The sequence below is a fragment of the Myotis myotis genome, unplaced genomic scaffold, assembly GCF_014108235.1.
Source record: "Myotis myotis isolate mMyoMyo1 unplaced genomic scaffold, mMyoMyo1.p scaffold_m19_p_6, whole genome shotgun sequence".
Classification (NCBI taxonomy): Eukaryota; Metazoa; Chordata; class Mammalia; order Chiroptera; family Vespertilionidae; genus Myotis; species Myotis myotis.
Window position 1 is genome coordinate 98,453,892 of NW_023416368.1, and position 23,348 is coordinate 98,477,239.

The following is a 23,348-nucleotide window of genomic DNA, read 5'->3' on the forward strand; positions in this document are numbered from 1 at the left end:
TCCGTTTGAAAGTCATGTTTATTGTCGGTTCTTAGTTCCCATAAATCCTCAGCCCTAATTAAAGCCCTCAGGGAACCCTGTTCAGGGACACAGGTCTAGGGGAGGAGGGCTCAGGTACCTACCACATCTGCATAATAACATACTAGTCTCAGCTCACAGAACATCATCAAAGTCCTCACCAGTGTTAAAGAGGTCACACAGTCGCACAGGTCGTGGCTCCTGTGCCCCTTTGACCAAGTGCCCGCCCTCTGCCTGAGGGCCTGCACCCCACTGCTCAGGGGTCTCCCCGAAGGGCCTCCTGGGCCCAGATGTAGGAGTGTGTGTGGCCCAAGGAAGCTGGAGCGGACTGGGTGTCCTGAGGCCCCCGTCTTTTGTAGTTTGAGCCCTGGGGGACCCCTGCTCAGCCTGTGCTGCCCCCGCTGGCCTGGGGTCCCTCTGCAGGGGTGTTGGGGGCCCTGTGTCCACATGTGAGCTTCCAAGTGGCAAAAGAAATCGTTCCCACTTAGACGTGGCCCTGACCCGCTGGGCAGGACATAGTGGTTCCCCCCAAGGGCCAGTGAGCTGGCCAGCGTCCCAGTCCTCACGCCTGCTTCCTTCTCTCACCTTCCCTGCTGGGCCAGCGTGGTCCTGCAATGGAGACAAAAGCAGGAGAGGGCCGTGTTCGCCTTCAGAGCGAGGGCCAGTGGTCCGGCAGGACCAGGGAGCAGGAAGAGCAAGGTCCCTGGGCCTGGATTCTGGCCTTCTGCTCTGTGCTGTCTACTAGCTGGTCACCAGGCTGCAGCCTAGGGACAGCCTTTGATTGTGAGGGTTACTAGCACAGAGTGAATGCCGGTTACCTCACTCCAGGTCCTCTGCCAAATCCATGACCAGGCTTCCCAAAAAGGAAGACAGGCGATCAGGCACTCGTCTCATGGGGACCTTAGGATCAGGAAAGGGGGTGCCTGAGAGGAGGGGCGAGTGGGGAGAGACCAGGGAGCCATGTGCAAAGCGACGCAGACTCCATCCTGCCTGCTCCTGGCCGGGCAGGCGGGAAGGCCCAGGACCCAGAACCGGGCTGAGGGGTCTGAGCCGTGGAAGTGGCTGCTCAGAGGCGCACTCCTGGGGGAGACGGTGGTGCTGGGGCCTGGCCTTCCCTCCCTCAGGGACCAGACGCATGAAAAGTGGGTTCCACCACACAATGACAGGTCCTGGCCACCCTCCGCCCCCCCAGGTGGTAGGGAGGAGGCGCGGGCCTGCTGCACTGCCCGCTCTGCCCGACTTGCTGTCACTGAGCCTTCGCTAGCCCAGCTCCTCACGTTTGAACAGGCTCGTGGTTGAGCGATAAACACTCCGTTAGCATGATTAGCCCGGGGACGGCCACGTCAATAACTGTCACGAAGAGCGGTCTGTAACTGGGAGATTCGGGGCCACATCCTTAAGTGGGTCACACAGCCAGCGCCTCTAGGCTTTGAGCCGGTGCTCTACGCCACCACCTGACCTGACGTGGCCAGGCCAGCCTTGGCCCCTGCTGGGGCGGCCATGCCAGACGCCCAGCAGTTTCTCTGCCTGGGCCCCCGTGGCTCTCAGGACAGCGTAAAGTAAACCTGCGTCTGGGGCCCTGAGTGCAGGGGGTCTGCTGGTTTGGAGCATCAGGAACGAGAGCAGATCCTGGGGGCGAGGGTGCCTCGGTGCACGAAGAGGAGGGTGGAACAGTCCCTCAGGCCCAGGGTAGGGCGTGCTGGACAGTCTGCTGAAGGCACTCCACACACAACCGAGAACGGTCCTCTGCTGGTCAACCTCGGCTGCCTCTCAGGCATCAAAATGCCCTCGACGCCCTGGCTGGTGTGGCTCAGTGGATAGAGCGTCGGCCTGCGGACTGAAGGGTCCTGGGTTCGATTCTGGTCAAGGGTACATGCCTGGGTTGCGGGCTCGGTCCTCAGTAGGGGGCGTGCAGGAGGCAGCCAATCAGTGATTCCCATGGTTGATGTTTCTATCTCTCTATCCCTCTCTCTTCCTCTCTGAAATCAATAAAAATACATTTTAAAAAATGCCTTGACCAGGAGGTGACACTGAGGATGAGCCCGACAGGGAAGCAGCACAGGCCAGAGGGAGGCGGTGCTCAGACAGAGACAGTCTCACTCCCATTGTCGACAAAGCAAGACGATGAAACAGTCACTGGCCAGAGAGAAAACGTCCCCCATCACTGCCTTCTGGGGTCTAAGGTGACCTCGGACCCCCTCGACCTGGCCATCGGGGCTGCATGGAGGACAGTGCTCTGGCTCCATCTCCTGGCAGGGAAAGTGCCATCAAGAATCCAGTCCTGCCTGGCCGGTGTCGCTCAGTGGATAGAGCATCGGCCTGCGGATTGAAGGGTCCTGGGTTCGACTCCGGTCAAGGCTCCTCCCCGGCCTGCACTCTGGTCAGGGCATGTGCAGGAGGCAACCAATCAATGTGTTTCTCTGTCTTTCCCTCTCTCTTCCACTCTCCCTAAAAATCAATGGAGAAATATCCTTGGGTGAGGATTAACAAAACAAAACAAAGAATCCAGTCCTGGGCCGGTGTGGCTCAGTGGTTGAATGTCAACTTATGAACCAGGAGGTCATGATTTGATTCCCGGTCAGGGCACATTCGAGGGTTGCGGGCTCCATTCCCAAGGGGGTGTGCAGGAGGCAGCCCATTGATGTTTCTCTCTCTCTTTCTTTAAAAATCAATAAAAATATTTAAACACATATTATGCTTTAAAAAAAGAATCCATCCTATCACCCTGAGTCGCCTGATCTGATGCCCGCGCAGGTAGGAACCTGTCATCCGGCATCACTTCCTCAGGACTACTGAGCTCCGCCCCACGGCCAGTAAGACCCCCAGCACAGCCCAGGCAGCGTTTCTCAGCTCCTGGCTTGTTGTTGCTACAAAGTCCTTATTTTGACCTGAAATCTACCTCACTAGCCCTCGCCCCCGAAGAGGCACCTTGGCAGGACACGCACTCCGCCTACCATGGCACCTAGATGATGGCGTCACCCTACCCATCACTCAAGCTCACCCCGTTGGAGCACCTACTTCACAGGCACCGGCCAGAACTGGGTGTGAGCCCCGCGGCCAGGCTCAGGCTGGAGAGGGGGGTCTCGGAACCTCGGGTTCTTTAGCACAGCGTCTTTTCCCCTCCTGGTGTGCCTCGAGCGCGAGGGACGGGCGAGAGGCGCAGGGGGTGAAGTACAAGCTAAGCACAGAGCAGTTCTCCAAGCAGACAGAGAGAGTGTTGCAATTATTTGTATACAGAGCGGTGTCTCCCTTACAAAGGGGACAGGTTTATTCCTTTTTGTGTTCCCTGTAGCTTTAAGCCAAGTGCCTGCCATTCAGTTGCATCAACAGGCATTTATAGGGCAAATAGAGAAGTGGAACCCCAGGTGCTGCTGGCTTACCTGCGGACCCACATGCTCAGCCTGCCCAGGACCTGCATTTTCCTTGTCAGCATTTACAGGTTCTTCCAGAGACCTTAGGGAAAGATTGCACAGACATCCTTGTAAAAGGACCAGGAAGCTGGAGGACAGGAAGCTGCAAGGACTGGACAATGAGTATCAACCAGACTTGGAGGGAACGTTAGCATCTTAGCTCTGCGGTTCTGATGCGACTCAGTAATCTCCTAGCCTAGCAGTTCACAAGGCCTGGTAAAAGGACCGTTTCTTCCTCGGATTTAGGCTGGTAGGGCCCTCCGTCAACAGGAAAAGTGACAGAGAGGGGGCAGACGCCTAACCCAGAGACCACAGTTCGCGTCCTGGCTTTGCCAATGACTGGCTGTCATTATGATGGTGCGACTTTGGGTTCATTACTGTTTGCTCATCCGAAGTGGGTACTACTGCTCGGGTGACTGTGAAGATAAATGAGACATGTGTGCACATGCCCTGCCTGGGGCCCGGGACACGGAGACCAATGCCCTCGGGACTCCTGTGGCACAGGGTCCCTCCCCAGCAATGGAGACGTGCCCATCACAAGGGCGCGCAGGTCTTTACCGCTGTGTGCGTCTCAACCACTACAAAGAGAAGGCGCTGAGCTCGAAGTGTCCCAGGGCACCAGGCTTTCACACAGAGGAGAGCGAGGAGCCGTTCTTCTCCGAGCCCCGAGGGGGGCTGACGTCCAGGGGAATCTATTGTGCGAGGGCAGGAGGGAGAGCCGGCGCCACATCCACCCAGGTCAGCCAGGGCTGTGGCACGACTGAATCGGAACTCTCCAGGGAACTTCGAGAACCCCAAACTCTACCAAGTGTGGGCACCTCTACTTCAGACAGTTCATCTGTAAGAAGAAGCCAATGGCCCTCAGGGCGATTATGAAGTGAGATGAGGCCAGGTCGGGCACGTGGCTGCTACACCAGCCTTCCCTCGAGCAGTTCCTGACAGCTGCCAGCCAGAACTCTGCTCACCTCTCTGATTCTGGAACGCAACTTCATCAACTAAGGCCAGTGCTCAGCAGGCTGAAGATCTAGCCTGCCTCCTGCTCCCAACGTTGCCACTGAGACTTGGGTGTCCCGTGCTCCTTCCAGGTGATCTTGTGCCTCTTCAGCTGCTCTTCAGCCCTTCCTTTTGTTTTCTGTGTTCTCCAATCTCATTATGCTGTGTCTAAGGACAGATTTTTTTTCTTAACTTTTAAAATTACCTTATTAAGGTATAATTAATATACACTAAAACGCACCCATTTCTGTATACAGTTACTAAGTTTTGAGAAATTATTCCTTTGGAAATATCACCCCAATCAAGGTATTGAACATTTTTTTTATTAAGATAGAACTGACAAGGCATAGGAAATTTTCATCACCCGCCCTAGCCAGTTTGGCTCAGTGGATAAGAAGACTCTGAGAAAAAAAAAAAAAAAGAAGACTCTGAGAGTTGGCCTGTGGACTGAAGGATCCTGGGTTCGATTCCTGCCAAGGGCACATACCTGGGTTGCAGGCTCGATTCCCACTGTGGGGTGTGCAGGTGGCAGCCAATCAATGGTTCTCTCTCATCATTGATGTTTCTACCTCTCTGCCCCCCCCCCTTCCTCTCTGAGATCAATACAAATATATTAAAAAATAAATAAAAAGAAAATTTTCATCACCCAAGAAGTTCCCTTCGGACTGCGGGCAATCCCCTCCTAGAAAATGGCTGACCCTGCAGTACGTGGTCCTGTGTGTCTGGCTCCTTTCACTTACCAGTGTTTTGGGGATTTGTCACGTTGTTGTTGTTGCCAAGCAGAATTCTGTTGTATGAATACGCTACAATCTGTTCATTCATTCACCTTCTTTCTCTCTCTCTCTTTTTTTTTTTTAATATATTTTATTGATTTTTTACAGAGAGGAAGGGAGAGAGATAGAGTTAGAAACATCGATCAGCTGCCTCCTGCACATCTCCCACTGGGGATGTGCCCGCAACCCAGGTACACGCCCTTGACCGGAATCGAACCTGGGACCTTTCAGTCCGCAGGCCGACACTCTATCCACTGAGCCAAACCGGTTTCAGCTCATTCACCTTCTGATGTATCTGTATGTCTAGCCCTTCACCAATATCTTGATTCCTGTTATAGTAAATCCTGAAATCAGGTTGCAGAAGTATTCCAACTTTCTTCTTATCAAATCTGTTCCAGCAATTCTAGGTCCTTTGCAGATATATATAAATTTTAGGATCAGTTTGTCAATTTCTACAAAAAAAAAAAAGGCTGCTGGAATTTTGATTGGGATTAGGTTGACTCTAAGATCAATTTAGGATGAACTGTCATCTTAATGATATTGAATTTTCTAATCCATGAACATGATATCTTTCATTAATTTAGATCCTCTTTAATTTCTCTTAGCAATGTTTTATATTTTTTACTGAACAAACCTTACATTTTTTATTATCTATACCTAAGTATTTCATTTGTTGATACTATTATAATGATATTTGATTTTAACAATAATTTTCCAATGGTTTACTGCATCTATATAAACTTAAATTTTGTATGTTGATGCTGTGTCCTGGTGATTTTGCTAAATTAACTTCTTAGCTCTAGTAGCTGTGTGTAGGTCCATTAGCATTTCCTACATCCACCATGTCTTTGTCCAGTTTGGGATTTATTGTGTTTCCTGGATCTAAGAATGAATACCTTTGACTCTAGGAAATGCTTGGTTCTTTTCTCTGCAAATATTGCCTTTGCCCAGTTTTTTTATTCTTGCAATAACTCTTCTCTGTGTCCTCTGTGCCTCTCAACTCATACTTTTCACCTTTTTATCTTTTTGAAGAATTTCTTCGGGTTTATCTTCCATTTCACCGATTCTGTCTTCAGCTGCACTTAACCTATTTAACCTTTTGACTACAATTTTAGTTTCAATGACTGTACTTTCCATTTCTACAAACTACTTTTGGTTCTCTTTTCAAAACAACTCGATTATTCTTAAAGGCTCTTGCTCCTACTACCAGCCTTCTCTTTTATTTCATGAAATATAGTAAACTTACAATATCATGAATTCTGAAGTCTGTCTGTTGCTCTGCTTTTTTTTGCTCATAGGACACGCTTCCTTGAGTTTAATGACTGTGAGTACATACTCCTTGGAACGCTATCTGTGGGATTCTTTCAGGCCTGGGTTGAAATGTGTTGCTCCAGAGGGGAGCTGCATTTACCTCTGCTTCCTGCGACAGTTTGAAAATAAAATCTCAGCTTGAAGCTTTTCACACGTGGAAAAGGCTGAAAAGACATGTGGCAGCTTCCCTGAGCTTATAAAATCCCGGAGCAACACGTCCCCTCTTCAGCCTGGGTCAAGGCCAACATGGGCGGGCTTCTGCTGCAAGGGGCGCGTTTCTGGTCATTTGTGTCCTGAGGGTGCAGGTTTGGGGGACGAAGCTTTATGTGCTGGTGTCCTACGGACCCCCCCAGAGTGAGCCGCAGGCTGCCTGTCTCCCGGACGGCCCAGCCTCTCAAGGGCGCTCCAGGCAGCGAGCTCCCATCGCCTCGCAGCCAGGGGCTTATTCTCTGGAACTCGGCTTTGGGTTCATTTTTGACCTCTGATAGTTATTTACTTTCTTGTCCTCTCATCAATGCATTTAAAATATTATAACTGGGCCCTACTAGGTGGCTCAGGTGGTTGGAGGGTCATTCCGCATATCGAAAGGTTGTGGGTTCAATTCATAGTCAGGGCACATACCCAGGTTGCAGGTTCGATCCCGGTCGGGGTGTGTATGTGAGGCAACCAATCGGTTTCTCTCTCACATTAATGTTTCTCTCTCTCTCCCTTCCTCTCTCTCTAAAACCAATAAAAGCATACCCTGGGTGAGGATTAAAGAAAAAAAGGCAGCTGGCATTTAAGCCCGCACCAGCACGCTAGGCCCTGCCATTCTGAAAGCGCCTGTCTCCAAACAATTACTTTCAGTGGGAAGATGGTGCAGGGTGTTAGTCTAACTGCGGCATCGGAAGACCTGAAAGCTAAGGGGTTTCTCCACACAGATGTCCGCGAGCCACGCCCTCGGACGACCTACCTGGGTGACGCCTCCGAGAGCTGGCCCTGCAGCAGGTTCAATTTTTGGACGTGACGTCTACAGTCAGCACCAGAGCCCTCACCATAAGCCTGAGGAACAAACACAAATATTAATTTTAAAAAGTGCTGACAGGACTGAGATGCACCTGAGGGGGAAAGCTGTACCCCTACAGGCCTGAAGCACCGTGCAGAAATCAGCGACCGACTGCTTACTCTGGAATTTGACTTTTGCTTCATTTTTGACCTCCGATAGTTATTTACTTTCTTTCTTTCTTTTTTTTTAAATATATTTTATTGATTTTTCACAGAGAGGAAGGGAGAGAGATAGAGAGAGTTAGAAACATCGATGAGAGAGAAACATCAATCAGCTGCCTCTTGCATATCCTGTGCCCGCAACCCAGGTACATGCCCCTGACCGGAACCGAACCCAGGACCTCTCAGTCCGCAGGCTGACGCTCTATCCACTGAGCCAATCCGGTTTCGGCGTTATTTACTTTTTTGTCGTCTCATCAGTGCATTTAAAATACTGTAGCTGGGCCCTGGAGTGGTTTACAAACCCACAGTCTCAGGCGACAAACAGTTTCAGTCCATGTGGCTGCCCACTAGGACCCCAAGCTCTACACAGCCAAACTGCACTCAATCCCAAACCCCACACAAAACGGTTAATGAACATAAGAACTTCAGAAGAGAAGTTACACAAATTGCCAATAAACATGAAATGATACCCCTCACTGAGAATCAAAGGCATACCAATGAAAATGATACTTCTTTTTCATGTAGCAGCCACTCACTTGTTCAATACATGTTTACTGAACACCTTTTATGTGCAAAGACATTGATGGACCTAGAGCAGCGGTCCTCAAACTTTTTAAACAGGGGGCCAGTTCACTGTCCCTCAGACCGTTGGAGGGCCGGACTATAGTTTAAAAAAAACTATGAACAAATTCCTATGCACACTGCACATATCTTATTTTGAAGTAAAAAAACAAAACGGGAACAAATACAATATTTGTATTTGCATGTGGCCGGCGGGCCGTAGTTTGAGGACCCCTGACCTAGAGGATGTTATGCTCAGTGAAATGGGTCAGGTCAGACAGAGAAAGACAAATATATGTGAGTTCACTTTTATGTCAAATCGAAGAAAACAAAATAAATGAACAAACAAAACAGAAACAAACTCATAGATACAGAGAACAAACCGATGGTTGCCAGGTGGGAGGGGGTTTTGAGGGAGGGGTGAAAACGGTGAAGGGATTAAGTACAAATTGGTAGTTACAGACCAGTCCCGGGGGTGTAAAGTCCAGTCCAGTCAATAATATTGTAATAACCCTGTATGATGCCAAGTGGGCAGTAGACTTATTAGGGGGGATCAACTTGTAAGGTATGTCTAACCACTATGTTATACACCTGAAATTAATATGATATTAAATATCAACTGTAACTTAAAAAAAAGAAATAATAAATAATAAATTTTAAAAAGAGATGGGGATGACTGTGGGGAAAGCAGGCTTTGGTGAGGTGCAGAAGCTGGGGCGACGGGAAAACTAGCAGAGGATGGAAAGAAACAGCCAGGAAAATAGGAAAGCCAGGAGCAAGATGACAAGAACCCAAGTGAAGACAATGTTTCCCGGAGGAGGAAGTGACAAACTTGACAGATGCCACCACCGAGTCGAGCGAGTTGAGGACTGAGCACCACCCACTGCCCTTAGCGACATGGAGATCACTGCTGACTGTGATGGACTGGTCCACAGTGAAATCCCTTTTGGCCCAAGTTCAAGTGGGAATGAAAGGAGAGAACTGGAGGGGGAATGGCAAATTTTAAAAAGAATGTAACCCACATCTGGCAAAACCCGTACTGCGTTTGCTCTCCTGAATGGCAGAGACCCCTGGCTGAACGCTAAAACGCATATTCCTCTGATCTAGGCACAGACTGGACTCCCTGTCCCAGTCTTCCCTGCAGGGAGGCGTGGCCCTGACACTAGGTTCTTTCCGGTGGGACGTGAGCCCTCCCACGCCGGCCCCTGAAAGCCTGCAGGTAGTAGCTCCTCCAGGCTCCTGCCCCTTTCAGGGGTTCAGGCAGCAGGCGGCAAGCCTCAGGGAACCACAGAATCTCAAAACAGCAGAAGCCTGCGTCCCTGAATGCAATGCCATGGACAGTGGCCCTGCTGACCTCAACCCCTCCAAAGAGAAAGAGAACCGTCTACTGCGTTTAACCACAATTTTGGCGTCTGTTACTGTGGCCTAGCCAACAAGTCAGACACCACCTCATGTGCATGGAGATGGTGCGAGGACTGCAGAGCCTCCTCAGGGAGAACTCAGAACCACAAGCCGGCACCACTAACTGTCCTGCATTCATTCTCACTAAGCCCCACTCGTCTACACCACCCCGGATGCCACTGCTCCAGCCTCAGTAAAAGCAAGCAGCAGGCACTCTGCGGGGGTCTCTGTAGCTCCAAGCCAGCCCCGTCTTCTGAGACCCCCCCCACCCCCTTCCCCAGCTGACTGGCCCAGAGGCGGACATCGGAGTCCACAGCACCAATCAGATCACTTCTCCCAGGAGCTGATAATTGGGACTCAGCTATTCCAGCGGGCTTGAGCGGAGGGTGTACTGTGAACTGTCTGGGGAGAGGGAGGGAGGGAAGGAGAGAAGGCAGGGAGAAGGGAGAAAAGATGATGTCTGCGTTGTCAGCAGCTTTTCAATTCTTGGAACCGGTTCCTCAAAGGGTCAAGGATGAAGTGCCTTCCAAGTGTTTTGTTTTGTGTCCTTCCTTCCTTCCTTCTCTCTTTTCTTTTCTTTCTTTTCTTTTCTTCTTTTCCTTTTTTCTTTTCTTCTCTCTCCCTCTCTCTCTCTCTCTCTCTTCCTTCCTTCCTTCCTCCCTCCCTCCCTCCCTCCCTCCTCCTTCCCTTCCCGTCCTCCCCTTTCTTCCTTTCTTCTTTTCTTTCTTTCTTTCTTTCTTTCTCTTTCTTTCTTTCTTTCTTTTTCTTTCTTTCTTTCTTTCTTTCTTTCTTTCTTTTCTTCCTCTCTCTCTCTCTCTCTCTTCCTCTCTCCTTTCTCTTTCTCTTTTTCTCCAACTAAAAACCTTGGTTGAAAGATACCCTCTGAAACAGAATTTAACTTCTAGAATGTGCCCTAAGGAAATAACTGATCGCGTGGAGAGCGCGGTATGTGTGAGAAGCTTCACTGCAGAGTTGTTCATAACAATAAAAACTAACAGCAACGGAAATGCCCACTGATGTGAGGAGACTGGTCACTTAGTCACTCACCATGGGCCAGGCCCTGTGCCGGGAGCTGAGCGTACACCAGTCAACGCACAAAGCCTCTGCTCGCACGGAGCTTACGGTCTGCGACGGACAACGCTCACATAACACCGTCTGACGTGATTTCTGATCAGGATAATGAGAACAGCTGGGTGAAGCCCCAGACAGAGCACAAAGGGGAGCAGGTCTGGACTGTTTCCAAGTCAGAAAGAAAAGTCCCCATGGCTGCAGGAGTGATGAGATGAGGCTGGAGCAGTGGCATCCGGGGCTGGTGTAGGCGAGTGGGGCTTAGTGAGAACGAATGCAGGACAGTTAGTGGTGCCACAGGGACTGGGTGGATCAGTAGATATGGACTTGAAAAAAGTGGGCTAGCCCGGCTGGCATGGCTCAGTGGTTGAGCGTCGACCTATGAACTAGGAGGTCACTGTCTGATTCCTGGTCAGGGCACATGCCCGGGTTGTGGGCTTGATCCCCTGTGGGGGGCGTGCAGGAGGCAGCCGATCGATGATTCTTTCTCATCATTGATGTTTCTATCTCGCTCTCCTCTCCCTTCCTCTCTGAAATCCACAAAAATATATTTTAAAAAAGAAAAAGAAAAAGTGGGCTAGGCAAAAGCACTGAGAATGTGGTCACTTCAGTGCACACCCTCGCTAGCCTGGCATCTCGATGGCCTCCACTTCTTGGGCCCACCGGCTCCCATCCTCCCACCCTGGAACCACCAACCCGTCTGCCCACTCCAGGGGGGCCTACGCCTGTCACCTTCGTGCAGGCCCCCCACCTCCTTTCATTGTGCCCCGTCTGGTTTTAAATTACACGCACGTGCAGGGGGTGCCTGCGTGTTTAGTAGTTTCTCTTTCCTTTCACATGCGCAGATCTGTGAGGGCAAGAACGGCCACATTCTCACCTGTCACTGCCCTTCCTGTGGCTGGCACTCAAAGGTATTCAATAAATACTCGCCGATGTGTAACAACTGAAGGTACCATTCAAGTCGCTGCTCCATTCATTCCAGCTCCTGAAGGAGCAGGAACCCAGGGAGCGGGGCTCTATCTGTACTGAACGAGGACCCGCCTGTCCCTGGCCTGGGGAGATGCCCTGCTTCTTGGGACTCACCCGTAAAAATGACTGCTTCTCTCCACAAGCTTTGCACGTCCATTTGAGACTCTTTTTCATCTACAATGAAATTTCAGAAACATATATAGCTTAGGTAATTATTCAAAACAGGTGGAATGGATCCAAAAACTAATTTTAAAAGATCAATGGGAAAAAATCAAAAACAAACCAACACACACATGAAAACTTAGAATATTATAGAGGCGAGGAGAGAATAGACTATTTAGTAAGTGCTGCCGGGAAAACCAGCTATCCATGTCAAACATCCACTTACATCTCTGCCAGGTGTGGCTCTCAAAAACAATTCCATAACATTTAATTTTGATTAAAAAAAAATGTTTATTTACTGATCTGAGAGAGAGAAAGAGAGATCAATTTGTTGTTCCACTTATTTATGCATTTACCCGAAATCTTGGCGTATCGGGATGGCGTTCTAACCAATTGAGCTAGCCAGCCAGGGCCTTAATTTTGATTCTTTTGTTTTGTTAATCCTCACCTGAAGATATTTTTCCCGCTGATTTTTAGAGAGTGGAAGAGAGGAAGAGGAGAGAGAGAAACATCAATGTGAGAGATACACCAACTGGCTGCCTCCCACACGGCCCCGACCAGGGCTGGGGATCAAGCCTGCAACTGAGGTACATGCCCTTTATTGGAATCGAACCTGGGACCCTTCAGTCCGTGGGCCGATGCTCTATCCACTGAGCCAAACCGGCTAGGGCTTAATTTTGATTCTTGATAAACCTGACTAGATGGTTTCTCTTAACATGAAAAATACCTTATACCAGCTCTGAAACTGTACAATAACTACCGCCATCCCCGCAAAAGTCTAGAACAAACCAGGGATCCCCACTATTGTGGGGAACCAGGGATCCCCACCAATTTTCCCTGGATGTTCAATCAGTGGAATTTTAAAAGAGAAGGTAATAAAAGGTATGAAAATCGGAAAGGAGAAAACTATCATTATTTATAGATAAAATAATCAGTTGTTGTTTTTTAACCTAAAAGCCCAAGAGAATCAAATGAAAAACTACCAAAACCAGTAAGACAATTTAATATAGTGGCTGCGTACAAAATTAATATATCTTTAAAAATTAATCCAGCCTTTATATAAGCAAACATCTAGTTAGAAAAAGAGTCTACTTATGATAGTAACAAAGAAAATGTTATCAATGGGCACAAAGTTGCTTGAAGAAATAGAACGAAACAGCATCACGAGCATGTCTAGGTTGGCTCATTCAAGTTGATGATTAATATGATCCTAATACAAAAACCACCAAGGTTTGAGGGAAGTACCCCACAAAACTCTAAGGTGGACTACAAATTCAAGTGGGTATATTCTATGATTTGGCGATTCCACGCTCAGCATCTACTTGAAACCATAGAAATACTGACTTTGTATAGGTACACATGCAAGTAAGAAATTCCTTTAAAGAAAAATAAAAGGTCTGGAAGGATTCAGTAATTAGCTCTGGGCGGCTGGAGAGCTAGGGGCTAGGTCTGGGGGTCTGGAGAGCTAGGGGCTAGGTCTGGGGTCTGGAGAGCTAGGGGCTAGGTCTGGGGGGCTGGAGAGCTAGGGGCTAGGTCTGGGGGGCTGGAGAGCTAGGGGCTAGGTCTGGGGGGCTGGAGAGCTAGGGGCTAGGTCTGGGGGGCTGGAGAGCTAGGGGCTAGGTCTGGGGGGCTGGAGAGCTAGGGGCTAGGTCTGGGGGGCTGGAGAGCTAGGGGCTAGGTCTGGGGGGCTGGAGAGCTAGGGGCTAGGTCTGGGGGGCTGGAGAGCTAGGGGCTAGGTCTGGGGGGCTGGAGAGCTAGGGGCTAGGTCTGGGGGGCTGGAGAGCTAGGGGCTAGGTCTGGGGGGCTGGAGAGCTAGGGGCTAGGTCTGGGGGGCTGGAGAGAGGCAGCGTGGTGTAACGGGGACACTGCAACTGACAGCCGGGGCCCTGCCATTTGTTAGAGGGGTACCTCGTTGAATGGTACCTCGTTCAGCGGCCGGGTACACAGCAGGCTTGCAATTCAACTGTTAACCCTCTTTCTCCTTTGGTTTCAAATCACTTTTCAGATTTGAACACGACCATGAGAGCATGTACTACAGTATACGTGAAAAATTTTTTTAATGGAAACGATTCCCATTTATTTTCAACGAATGAAAAAACAGTTTCTGAGCTCCTAAAGTTTGATGCTATCCTTTTTCAGAGAAGGGTGGATTAGCAGAGAACTAGGCAGAGGAGGGACTCGCAGAAGCAGACAGGCGACAGCAGTTAGGTGACGTCGAGCAGGAGAGAGAATACATCCAGTTAAGAAGTCAGGGTGGTGCCCTGGCCGGGAGCTCCGGTGGTCAGAGCGTCAGCTGGACAAGCCAGGGTTGCAGGTTCCACCCCCAGTCAGGGCATATACAAAAGCCACCCAATGAATGCAGAAATAAGTGGAACAACCCATCAATGTTTCTCTCTCTCCCCAAACCCCCTTCCTCTCTCTAAATAAAATCAATAAAAAAAATACAAGGTGGGGCAAAGATAGGGTTACCGTTGTGAGTACAATGTATTCTTACATTAGTTATTAATTATTGTATTATTTGCTGTATGAACTGTAAACCTACTTTTGCCCCTCCCTGTAGGCTGGGACGGCCTCCACCCCTCGCTCTGAGAGTCAGGGAACAGGAGGCTACAGAGACGGCCACGGTCTGTGTGAGAACCCGGCGTGCGGGGGCCACGGTCTGTGTGAGAACCCGGCGTGCGGGGGCCACGGTCTGTGTGAGATGCCGGCGTGAGGGGGCCACGGTCTGTGTGAGATGCCGGCGTGCGGGGGCCACGGTCTGTGCGAGATGCCAGCGTGCGGGGGGCCATGGTCTGTGTGCGATGCCGGCGTGCGGGGGGCCATGGTCTGTGTGAGATGCCGGCGTGCGGGGGGCCATGGTCTGTGCGAGATGCCAGCGTGCGGGGGGCCACGGTCTGTGTGAGATGCCGGCGTGCGGGGGCCACAGTCTGTGTGAGATGCCGGCGTGCGGGGGGCCATGGTCTGTGTGAGATGCCGGCGTGCGGGGGGCCATGGTCTGTGTGAGATGCCGGCGTGCGGGGGGCCACGGTCTGTGTGAGATGCCGGCGTGCGGGGGGCCATGGTCTGTGTGAGATGCCGGCGTGCGGGGGGCCATGGTCTGTGCGAGATGCCGGCGTGCGGGGGGCCACGGTCTGTGTGAGATGCCGGCGTGCGGGGGCCACGGTCTGTGTGAGAACCCGGCGTGCGGGGGCCACGGTCTGTGTGAGATGTCGGCGTGCGGGGGGCCACAGTCTGTGTGTGATGCCGGCGTGCGGGGGGCCATGGTCTGTGTGAGATGCCGGCGTGCGGGGGCCACGGTCTGTGTGAGATGCCGGCGTGCGGGGGGCCATGGTCTGTGTGTGATGCCGGCGTGCGGGGGCCACGGTCTGTGTGAGATGCCGGCGTGCGGGGGGCCATGGTCTGTGTGAGATGCCGGCGTGCGGGGGGCCACGGTCTGTGTGAGATGCCGGCGTGCGGGGGCCACGGTCTGTGTGAGACGCCGGCGTGCGGGGGGCCACGGTCTGTGTGTGATGCCGGCGTGCGGGGGCCACGGTCTGTGTGAGATGTCGGCGTGCGGGGGGCCACGGTCTGTGTGAGATGTCGGCGTGCGGGGGGCCACAGTCTGTGTGAGATGTCGGCGTGCGGGGGGCCATGGTCTGTGTGTGATGCCGGCGTGCGGGGGGCCACAGTCTGTGTGAGATGTCGGCGTGCGGGGGGCCACGGTCTGTGTGAGATGCCGGCGTGCGGGGGGCCACAGTCTGTGTGAGATGTCGGCGTGCGGGGGGCCACAGTCTGTGTGAGATGCCGGCGTGCGGGGGCCATGGTCTGTGTGAGATGCCGGCGTGCGGGGGCCACGGTCTGTGTGAGATGCCGGCGTGCGGGGGCCATGGTCTGTGTGAGATGCCGGCGTGCGGGGGCCACGGTCTGTGTGAGATGCCGGCGTGCGGGGGGCCATGGTCTGTGTGTGATGCCGCGTGCGGGGGCCACGGTCTGTGTGAGATGTCGGCGTGCGGGGGGCCACGGTCTGTGTGAGATGTCGGCGTGCGGGGGGCCACAGTCTGTGTGAGATGTCGGCGTGCGGGGGGCCATGGTCTGTGTGTGATGCCGGCGTGCGGGGGGCCACAGTCTGTGTGAGATGTCGGCGTGCGGGGGGCCACGGTCTGTGTGAGATGCCGGCGTGCGGGGGGCCACAGTCTGTGTGAGATGTCGGCGTGCGGGGGGCCACAGTCTGTGTGAGATGCCGGCGTGCGGGGGCCATGGTCTGTGTGTGATGCCGGCGTGCGGGGGCCATGGTCTGTGTGTGATGCCGGCGTGCGGGGGCCACGGTCTGTGTGAGATGTCGGCGTGCGGGGGGCCACAGTCTGTGTGTGATGCCGGCGTGCGGGGGCCACGGTCTGTGTGTGATGCCGGCGTGCGGGGGCCATGGTCTGTGTGAGATGCCGGCGTGCGGGGGCCAAGGTCTGTGCGAGATGCCGGCGTGCGGGGGGCCATGGTGTGTGTGAGATGCCGGCGTGCGGGGGCCATGGTCTGTGTGAGATGCCGGCGTGCGGGGGCCATGGTCTGTGCGAGATGCCGGCGTGCGGGGGGCCATGGTGTGTGTGAGATGCCGGCGTGCGGGGGCCATGGTCTGTGTGAGATGCCGGCGTGCGGGGGGCCATGGTCTGTGTGAGATGCCGGCGTGCGGGGGGCCACGGTCTGTGTGAGAACCCGGCGTGCGGGGGCCACGGTCTGTGTGAGATGCCGGCGTGCGGGGGGCCACAGTCTGTGTGTGATGCCGGCGTGCGGGGGGGCCATGGTCTGTGTGAGATGCCGGCGTGCGGGGGCCACGGTCTGTGTGAGATGCCGGCGTGCGGGGGCCATGGTCTGTGTGTGATGCCGGCGTGCGGGGGCCACGGTCTGTGTGAGATGCCGGCGTGCGGGGGGCCATGGTCTGTGTGAGATGCCGGCGTGCGGGGGGCCACGGTCTGTGTGAGATGCCGGCGTGCGGGGGCCACGGTCTGTGCGAGATGCCGGCGTGCGGGGGGCCATGGTGTGTGTGTGATGCCGGCGTGCGGGGGCCATGGTCTGTGTGAGATGCCGGCGTGCGGGGGCCATGGTCTGTGTGAGATGCCGGCGTGCGGGGGGCCACGGTCTGTGTGAGATGCCGGCGTGCGGGGGGCCATGGTCTGTGTGAGATGCCGGCGTGCGGGGGGCCATGGTCTGTGCGAGAACCCGGCGTGCGGGGGGCCACGGTCTGTGTGAGATGCCGGCGTGCGGGGGCCACGGTCTGTGTGAGAACCCGGCGTGCGGGGGCCACGGTCTGTGTGAGATGTCGGCGTGCGGGGGGCCACAGTCTGTGTGTATGCCGGCGTGCGGGGGGCCACGGTCTGTGTGAGATGCCGGCGTGCGGGGGCCACGGTCTGTGTGAGATGCCGGCGTGCGGGGGCCACGGTCTGTGTGTGATGCCGGCGTGCGGGGGCCACGGTCTGTGTGAGATCCCGGCGTGCGGGGGGCCATGGTCTGTGTGAGATGCCGGCGTGCGGGGGGCCACGGTCTGTGTGAGATGCCGGCGTGCGGGGGCCACGGTCTGTGTGAGATGCCGGCGTGCGGGGGGCCATGGTCTGTGTGTGATGCCGGCGTGCGGGGGCCACAGTCTGTGTGAGATGTCGGCGTGCGGGGGGCCACAGTCTGTGTGTGATGCCGGCGTGCGGGGGCCACGGTCTGTGTGAGATGCCGGCGTGCGGGGGCCATGGTCTGTGTGAGATGCCGGCGTGCGGGGGCCATGGTCTGTGCGAGATGCCGGCGTGCGGGGGGCCATGGTGTGTGTGAGATGCCGGCGGGCGGGGGCCATGGTCTGTGTGAGATGCCGGCGTGCGGGGGCCATGGTCTGTGCGAGATGCCGGCGTGCGGGGGGCCATGGTGTGTGTGAGATGCCGGCGTGCGGGGGCCATGGTCTGTGTGAGATGCCGGCGTGCGGGGGGCCATGGTCTGTGTGAGATGCCGGCGTGCGGGGGCCACAGTCTGTGTGTGATGCCGGCGTGCGGGGGCCACGGTCTGTGTGAGATGCCGGCGTGCGGGGGCCACGGTCTGTGTGAGATGCCGGCGTGCGGGGGCCACGGTCTGTGTGTGATGCCGGCGTGCGGGGGCCACGGTCTGTGTGAGATGCCGGCGTGCGGGGGCCATGGTCTGTGTGAGAACCCGGCGTGCGGGGGGCCATGGTGTGTGTGAGATGCCGGCGTGCGGGGGCCACGGTCTGTGTGAGATGCCGGCGTGCGGGGGCCATGGTCTGTGTGAGATGCCGGCGTGCGGGGGGCCATGGTCTGTGTGAGATGCCGGCGTGCGGGGGCCATGGTCTGTGTGAGATGCCGGCGTGCGGGGGGCCATGGTCTGTGTGAGATGCCGGCGTGCGGGGGGCCATGGTCTGTGTGAGATGCCGGCGTGCGGGGGCCATGGTCTGTGTGAGATGCCGGCGTGCGGGGGCCATGGTCTGTGTGAGATGCCGGCGTGCGGGGGCCATGGTCTGTGTGAGATGTCGGCGTGCGGGGGCCACGGTCTGTGTGAGATGCCGGCGTGCGGGGGCCACGGTCTGTGTGAGATGTCGGCGTGCGGGGGGCCACAGTCTGTGTGAGATGTCGGCGTGCGGGGGGCCACAGTCTGTGTGAGATGTCGGCGTGCGGGGGGCCATGGTCTGTGTGTGATGCCGGCGTGCGGGGGGCCACGGTCTGTGTGAGATGTCGGCGTGCGGGGGGCCACAGTCTGTGTGAGATGCCGGCGTGCGGGGGGCCATGGTCTGTGTGTGATGCCGGCGTGCGGGGGGCCATGGTCTGTGTGTGATGCCGGCGTGCGGGGGCCACGGTCTGTGTGAGATGTCGGCGTGCGGGGGGCCACGGTCTGTGTGTGATGCCGCGTGCGGGGGCCACGGTCTGTGTGAGATGCCGGCGTGCGGGGGCCACGGTCTGTGTGAGATGCCGGCGTGCGGGGGCCATGGTCTGTGCGAGATGCCGGCGTGCGGGGGGCCATGGTGTGTGTGAGATGCCGGCGTGCGGGGGCCATGGTCTGTGTGAGATGCCGGCGTGCGGGGGCCATGGTCTGTGCGAGATGCCGGCGTGCGGGGGGCCATGGTGTGTGTGAGATGCCGGCGTGCGGGGGCCATGGTCTGTGTGAGATGCCGGCGTGCGGGGGGCCATGGTCTGTGTGAGATGCCGGCGTGCGGGGGCCACAGTCTGTGTGTGATGCCGGCGTGCGGGGGCCACGGTCTGTGTGAGATGCCGGCGTGCGGGGGCCACGGTCTGTGGGAGATGCCGGCGTGCGGGGGCCACGGTCTGTGTGTGATGCCGGCGTGCGGGGGCCACGGTCTGTGTGAGATGCCGGCGTGCGGGGGCCATGGTCTGTGTGAGAACCCGGCGTGCGGGGGGCCATGGTGTGTGTGAGATGCCGGCGTGCGGGGGCCATGGTCTGTGTGAGATGCCGGCGTGCGGGGGCCATGGTCTGTGTGAGATGCCGGCGTGCGGGGGCCATGGTCTGTGTGAGATGCCGGCGTGCGGGGGCCATGGTCTGTGTGAGATGCCGGCGTGCGGGGGCCACGGTCTGTGTGAGATGTCGGCGTGCGGGGGCCATGGTCTGTGTGAGATGCCGGCGTGCGGGGGCCACGGTCTGTGCGAGATGCCGGCGTGCGGGGGGCCACGGTCTGTGTGTGATGCCGGCGTGCGGGGGCCACGGTCTGTGTGAGATGCCGGCGTGCGGGGGCCATGGTCTGTGTGAGATGCAGGCGTGCGGGGGGCCATGGTCTGTGTGAGATGCCGGCGTGCGGGGGCCACGGTCTGTGTGAGATGCCGGCGTGCGGGGGGCCATGGTGTGTGTGAGATGCCGGCGTGCGGGGGGCCACGGTCTGTGTGTGATGCCGGCGTGCGGGGGGCCATGGTCTGTGTGAGATGCAGGCGTGCGGGGGGCCATGGTCTGTGTGAGATGCCGGCGTGCGGGGGCCACGGTCTGTGTGAGATGCCGGCGTGCGGGGGGCCATGGTGTGTGTGAGATGCCGGCGTGCGGGGGGCCACGGTCTGTGTGTGATGCCGGCGTGCGGGGGGCCACGGTCTGTGTGTGATGCCGGCGTGCGGGGGGCCACGGTCTGTGTGAGATGCCGGCGTGCGGGGGGCCACGGTCTGTGTGAGATGCCGGCGTGCGGGGGCCATGGTGTGTGTGAGATGCCGGCGTGCGGGGGGCCATGGTCTGTGTGAGATGCCGGCGTGCGGGGGCCACGGTCTGTGTGAGATGCCGGCGTGCGGGGGGCCACGGTCTGTGTGAGATGCCGGCGTGCGGGGGCCATGGTCTGTGTGAGAACCCGGCGTGCGGGTGGTTCAGGCTCGGAGAGCGGGCGGCCAGCGCCTCCCCGGGCGGGGCGGGTGCGGGCGGCGGGCAGCCTCGCGGTCTCCTTTAAACGCTGCCCGCGCCGCTGCATTTCAACAGAAACGAGAGCCACCTGGCGGGAGGCTCTGCATGGAGGCCGCCTCCGCGGAACCATCAGCCCTGGTTCCCACGCATCGTCACGGGGAAGCGACACCGAGATCCTCGTCATCCGCCCGGTCCCGTCCACGGGCCACCGCACGAGACGGCGCGCGGGGGGAAGGGGGTCCCGGAGCCGGGGGGGGGGGGGGGGAGGCGGCCGCTCACCTGGTGCGCCTGGAACAGGCGGCAGCGGCAGCACCGCAGCACGCGAGCCTGCGGGGGCGGCGCCATGGCGGCCTCGGTCCCGGCCCGCGAGCGCGCGCGCCCCGCTCTCCAGTCCTCCGCGCCCCGCTCTCCAGTCCTCCGCGCCCCGCTCTCCAGTCCTCCGCGCCCCGGTCGACCCCGGGGCCCCGCCCGCCCAGCCGTGTGCGCCTGCGCCCTGCGCCCAGCCCCGCCCCCGGCGCGTCCTGGCGGGTGGCTGGGCTCCTGCGACTTCCGGTCCCGGCGCCCTGGCCGCGAGGGGGGCGTAGGCTGTGCCTTGCGTCAGTGCCCGGCCGCGGACCGGTCAGTCCCTTCTCCGTCTGAGCCAGCGCTTCCCCGGGGCCTCGCTGGGAAGATTGTACCCCAAGGGCCGGGCCTCGGGCCGCGCCGTCCCCCTCCTCCCGCCCCTGTACGTCGCCGAGAGGGCGCTGGAGGGCGCCTCCCCTCCGGCCAGGGCCCGGGGCTGGAACTTGCAGGACATCTGAGCGGGGTCCCGGAAACCGGCTCGGCGACGGGGCAGCTGTGAACGCAAACCCATCCCTCGGGCAGCCCCGGGACCCCCACCGCTCAGTCCCCATCCAGGAAGGTGGGGGAGCAGGGCCCCCCACCCCGCGCTGACCCCCTCCCGCGCCACTTCTGTCCCAGCCGCACCGGGACCCTGAACCCGGCCGCCAAACACTCCCACGTGCCTGACCACACAAACCATCCGGTTAAGAGAATTACAGCTCCCGGGCGGACAAGGATGGGAGAGGAGCCCTCCTGGGGATGCTGGGAGAGCGGTAAAGTGGAAACCGTTATAAACACCCTGAATCGCCGAGATGTATTATTATTTTTTAAAATATATTTTTATTGATTTGAGAGAAGAAGAGAGCGGGAGAGAGATACAAACATCAATGATGAGAGAATCATTGATCGGCTGCCTCCTGCACTTCCCTACTGTGCACTAAGCCGAAACCTGGGCATGTGTCCTTGCCCTGAATCTAACCGGGAGCTTCAGTCCGCAGGCCATGCTCTATCCACTGAGCCAAGCCAGCTAGGGCTGGATGGATTATTTATGTACAACGTTCCCTGAAGTAGAAGAGAAAAAGATGGAAATAACGTCCTAAAGAATGGTTGCTCACTGTAACTTAGCATGGGTTAGCTATAGGTTCTTTACAAAGAGCGTGAGTTTGAAGTGAAGGTGCACGTATACTGTTAGGAGGCCAGGAGGTTAGAGTGTACATAAGTCCCCGATTGTGTAAAATCAGATACGACTTACTCCCCGGTATAGGTGGTTAGGGTTATATCGATGATTTTATACATTTTAATAAATTATATTTTCCAAGTTTTGCACAATAGCAAATGTTTGAAAAACAGTTTAAAAATTAATGTTTGAGGCTGACTATACAAACGGACAGTGACCACTCCGCCCTTGGCAGCCTCTGCAGTAACCAGCCCCCAAATCCAAACCACAACCTCTACAGCACTGAGTGCTTGGTCACTTTCACCTCCTCCCCATCTCAGGGCAAACCAGAGGAAGCCAGCTGTGCTCCCCACACCAATCACATGGACATGCTGCTGCTGGTGAGCCGGCCCCGGCCCCCCACACACACCTGCCTATGGCCTGTCTGCTCTCTGCCAGATGCAAATGACAGCAGCTGGCCCCTTTCCTATAGCAGCTCTGGTTAGATAGTCCGCATTCTCACTTGGGGGGAATCTTTGCTTATTTCCACATATTTGAGTTATTGTGATAGGGGTACACGGATAGAATAAAAATGTGATTTTTTATTTTTCCCTCTGTTCCCTTCCTTTCTCTTTCCTTTCCCACCGTTTACTAACAGAATGTGTAAGTAACTGATTAATCAACTGTGTATGTTTATTTTAACCTTATGTTCTGGCTAAGGTTTTGTTGCAATTCTCAGTTGACCTGGCAAGAACAAACAGCCTTTAACCCAGCCCTGAACTTACACGACTGGCCACCAGGAATGTGGGAGCTGGTCGACCAGGTCTCAGAAACACTGGATGACACACACCCAGTCACCCCTTCCTGGGTTTCAGGACAGACGGTCCAGTTCCAGGGACCAGTAATGAAGACATTCATCAAGACCCAAGACCCCAGAGACTCAAATCCCAGGACTGCAAACCCCTTAGTCCCCCTTTTGCAACTCCCTCCCACCACATTCCCTTCCCCTGGCTCCCCCACATAATCTCACTCCTAATAAGCTTAAGGGGCAGGTGGATGTTAGGGTTTTTACCTGTCACCTCCCCAGATTTCCAGCATCTGATATTATGAAACACACACTTATAGTCCAATCCCTGTCTCGCTTTTTGGTCGAGTACCAGACTTGGTTGACCTCGCTTCAATTGTAGTTGAGAGAAGACATATGCAAAGGATATTTTTGCTTAATAAACAGAGCAGAATAAAAATTTCCGATATGGTATGAATTCAATTTTGAAAAAGATAAATATAGAAAAAATAAAAGCTAAAATACTGAGTAGTATTTTTTTATTTTTTTGAGTAGTAATCTCAAGGACTAGGAAGAATTGTTTTTCTACTTTCCTGTATTTTTTCCTCCTTTCTGAAATAAACATGTAATCCTTTGAAACCCATATACATATATTTTTTTCTTGAAAATTATAAGAATGACTTGATGGCCGAAACCGGTTTGGCTCAGTGGATAGAGCGTCAGCCTGCGGACTGAAGGGTCCCAGGTTCGATTCCGGTCAAGGGCATATACCTGGGTTGCGGGCACATCCCCAGTGGGAGGTGTGCAGGAGGCAGCTGATTGATGTTTCTCTCTCATCGATGTTTCTAACTATCTCTCTCCCTTCCTCT

At 55.6% G+C, this 23,348-nt stretch overlaps 1 protein-coding gene across 3 annotated transcripts; it reads right to left on the reverse strand.

The window, feature by feature from the left end:
* Positions 1-20,688, reverse strand: LOC118658616 (MRN complex interacting protein). Of its 3 annotated transcripts, XM_036314107.1 has the most exons (5): positions 20,498-20,687; positions 11,825-11,884; positions 7,458-7,546; positions 3,399-3,471; positions 1-627 (listed from the first exon to the last, which is right to left on the reverse strand). In XM_036314107.1, exons 1-5 carry the CDS (start codon positions 20,561-20,563, stop codon positions 154-156), a joined length of 762 nt encoding a protein of 253 aa, XP_036170000.1. In that variant the 5' UTR covers positions 20,564-20,687; the 3' UTR covers positions 1-153. The 3 variants fall into 3 exon arrangements, with proteins under 3 accessions (XP_036170000.1, XP_036170001.1, XP_036170002.1); XM_036314108.1 differs by lacking the exon at positions 11,825-11,884 and having other exon boundaries at positions 20,498-20,688; XM_036314109.1 differs by lacking the exons at positions 11,825-11,884; positions 20,498-20,687 and adding an exon at positions 10,721-11,169.
* Between the last annotated feature and the right edge of the window lie 2,660 nt (positions 20,689-23,348).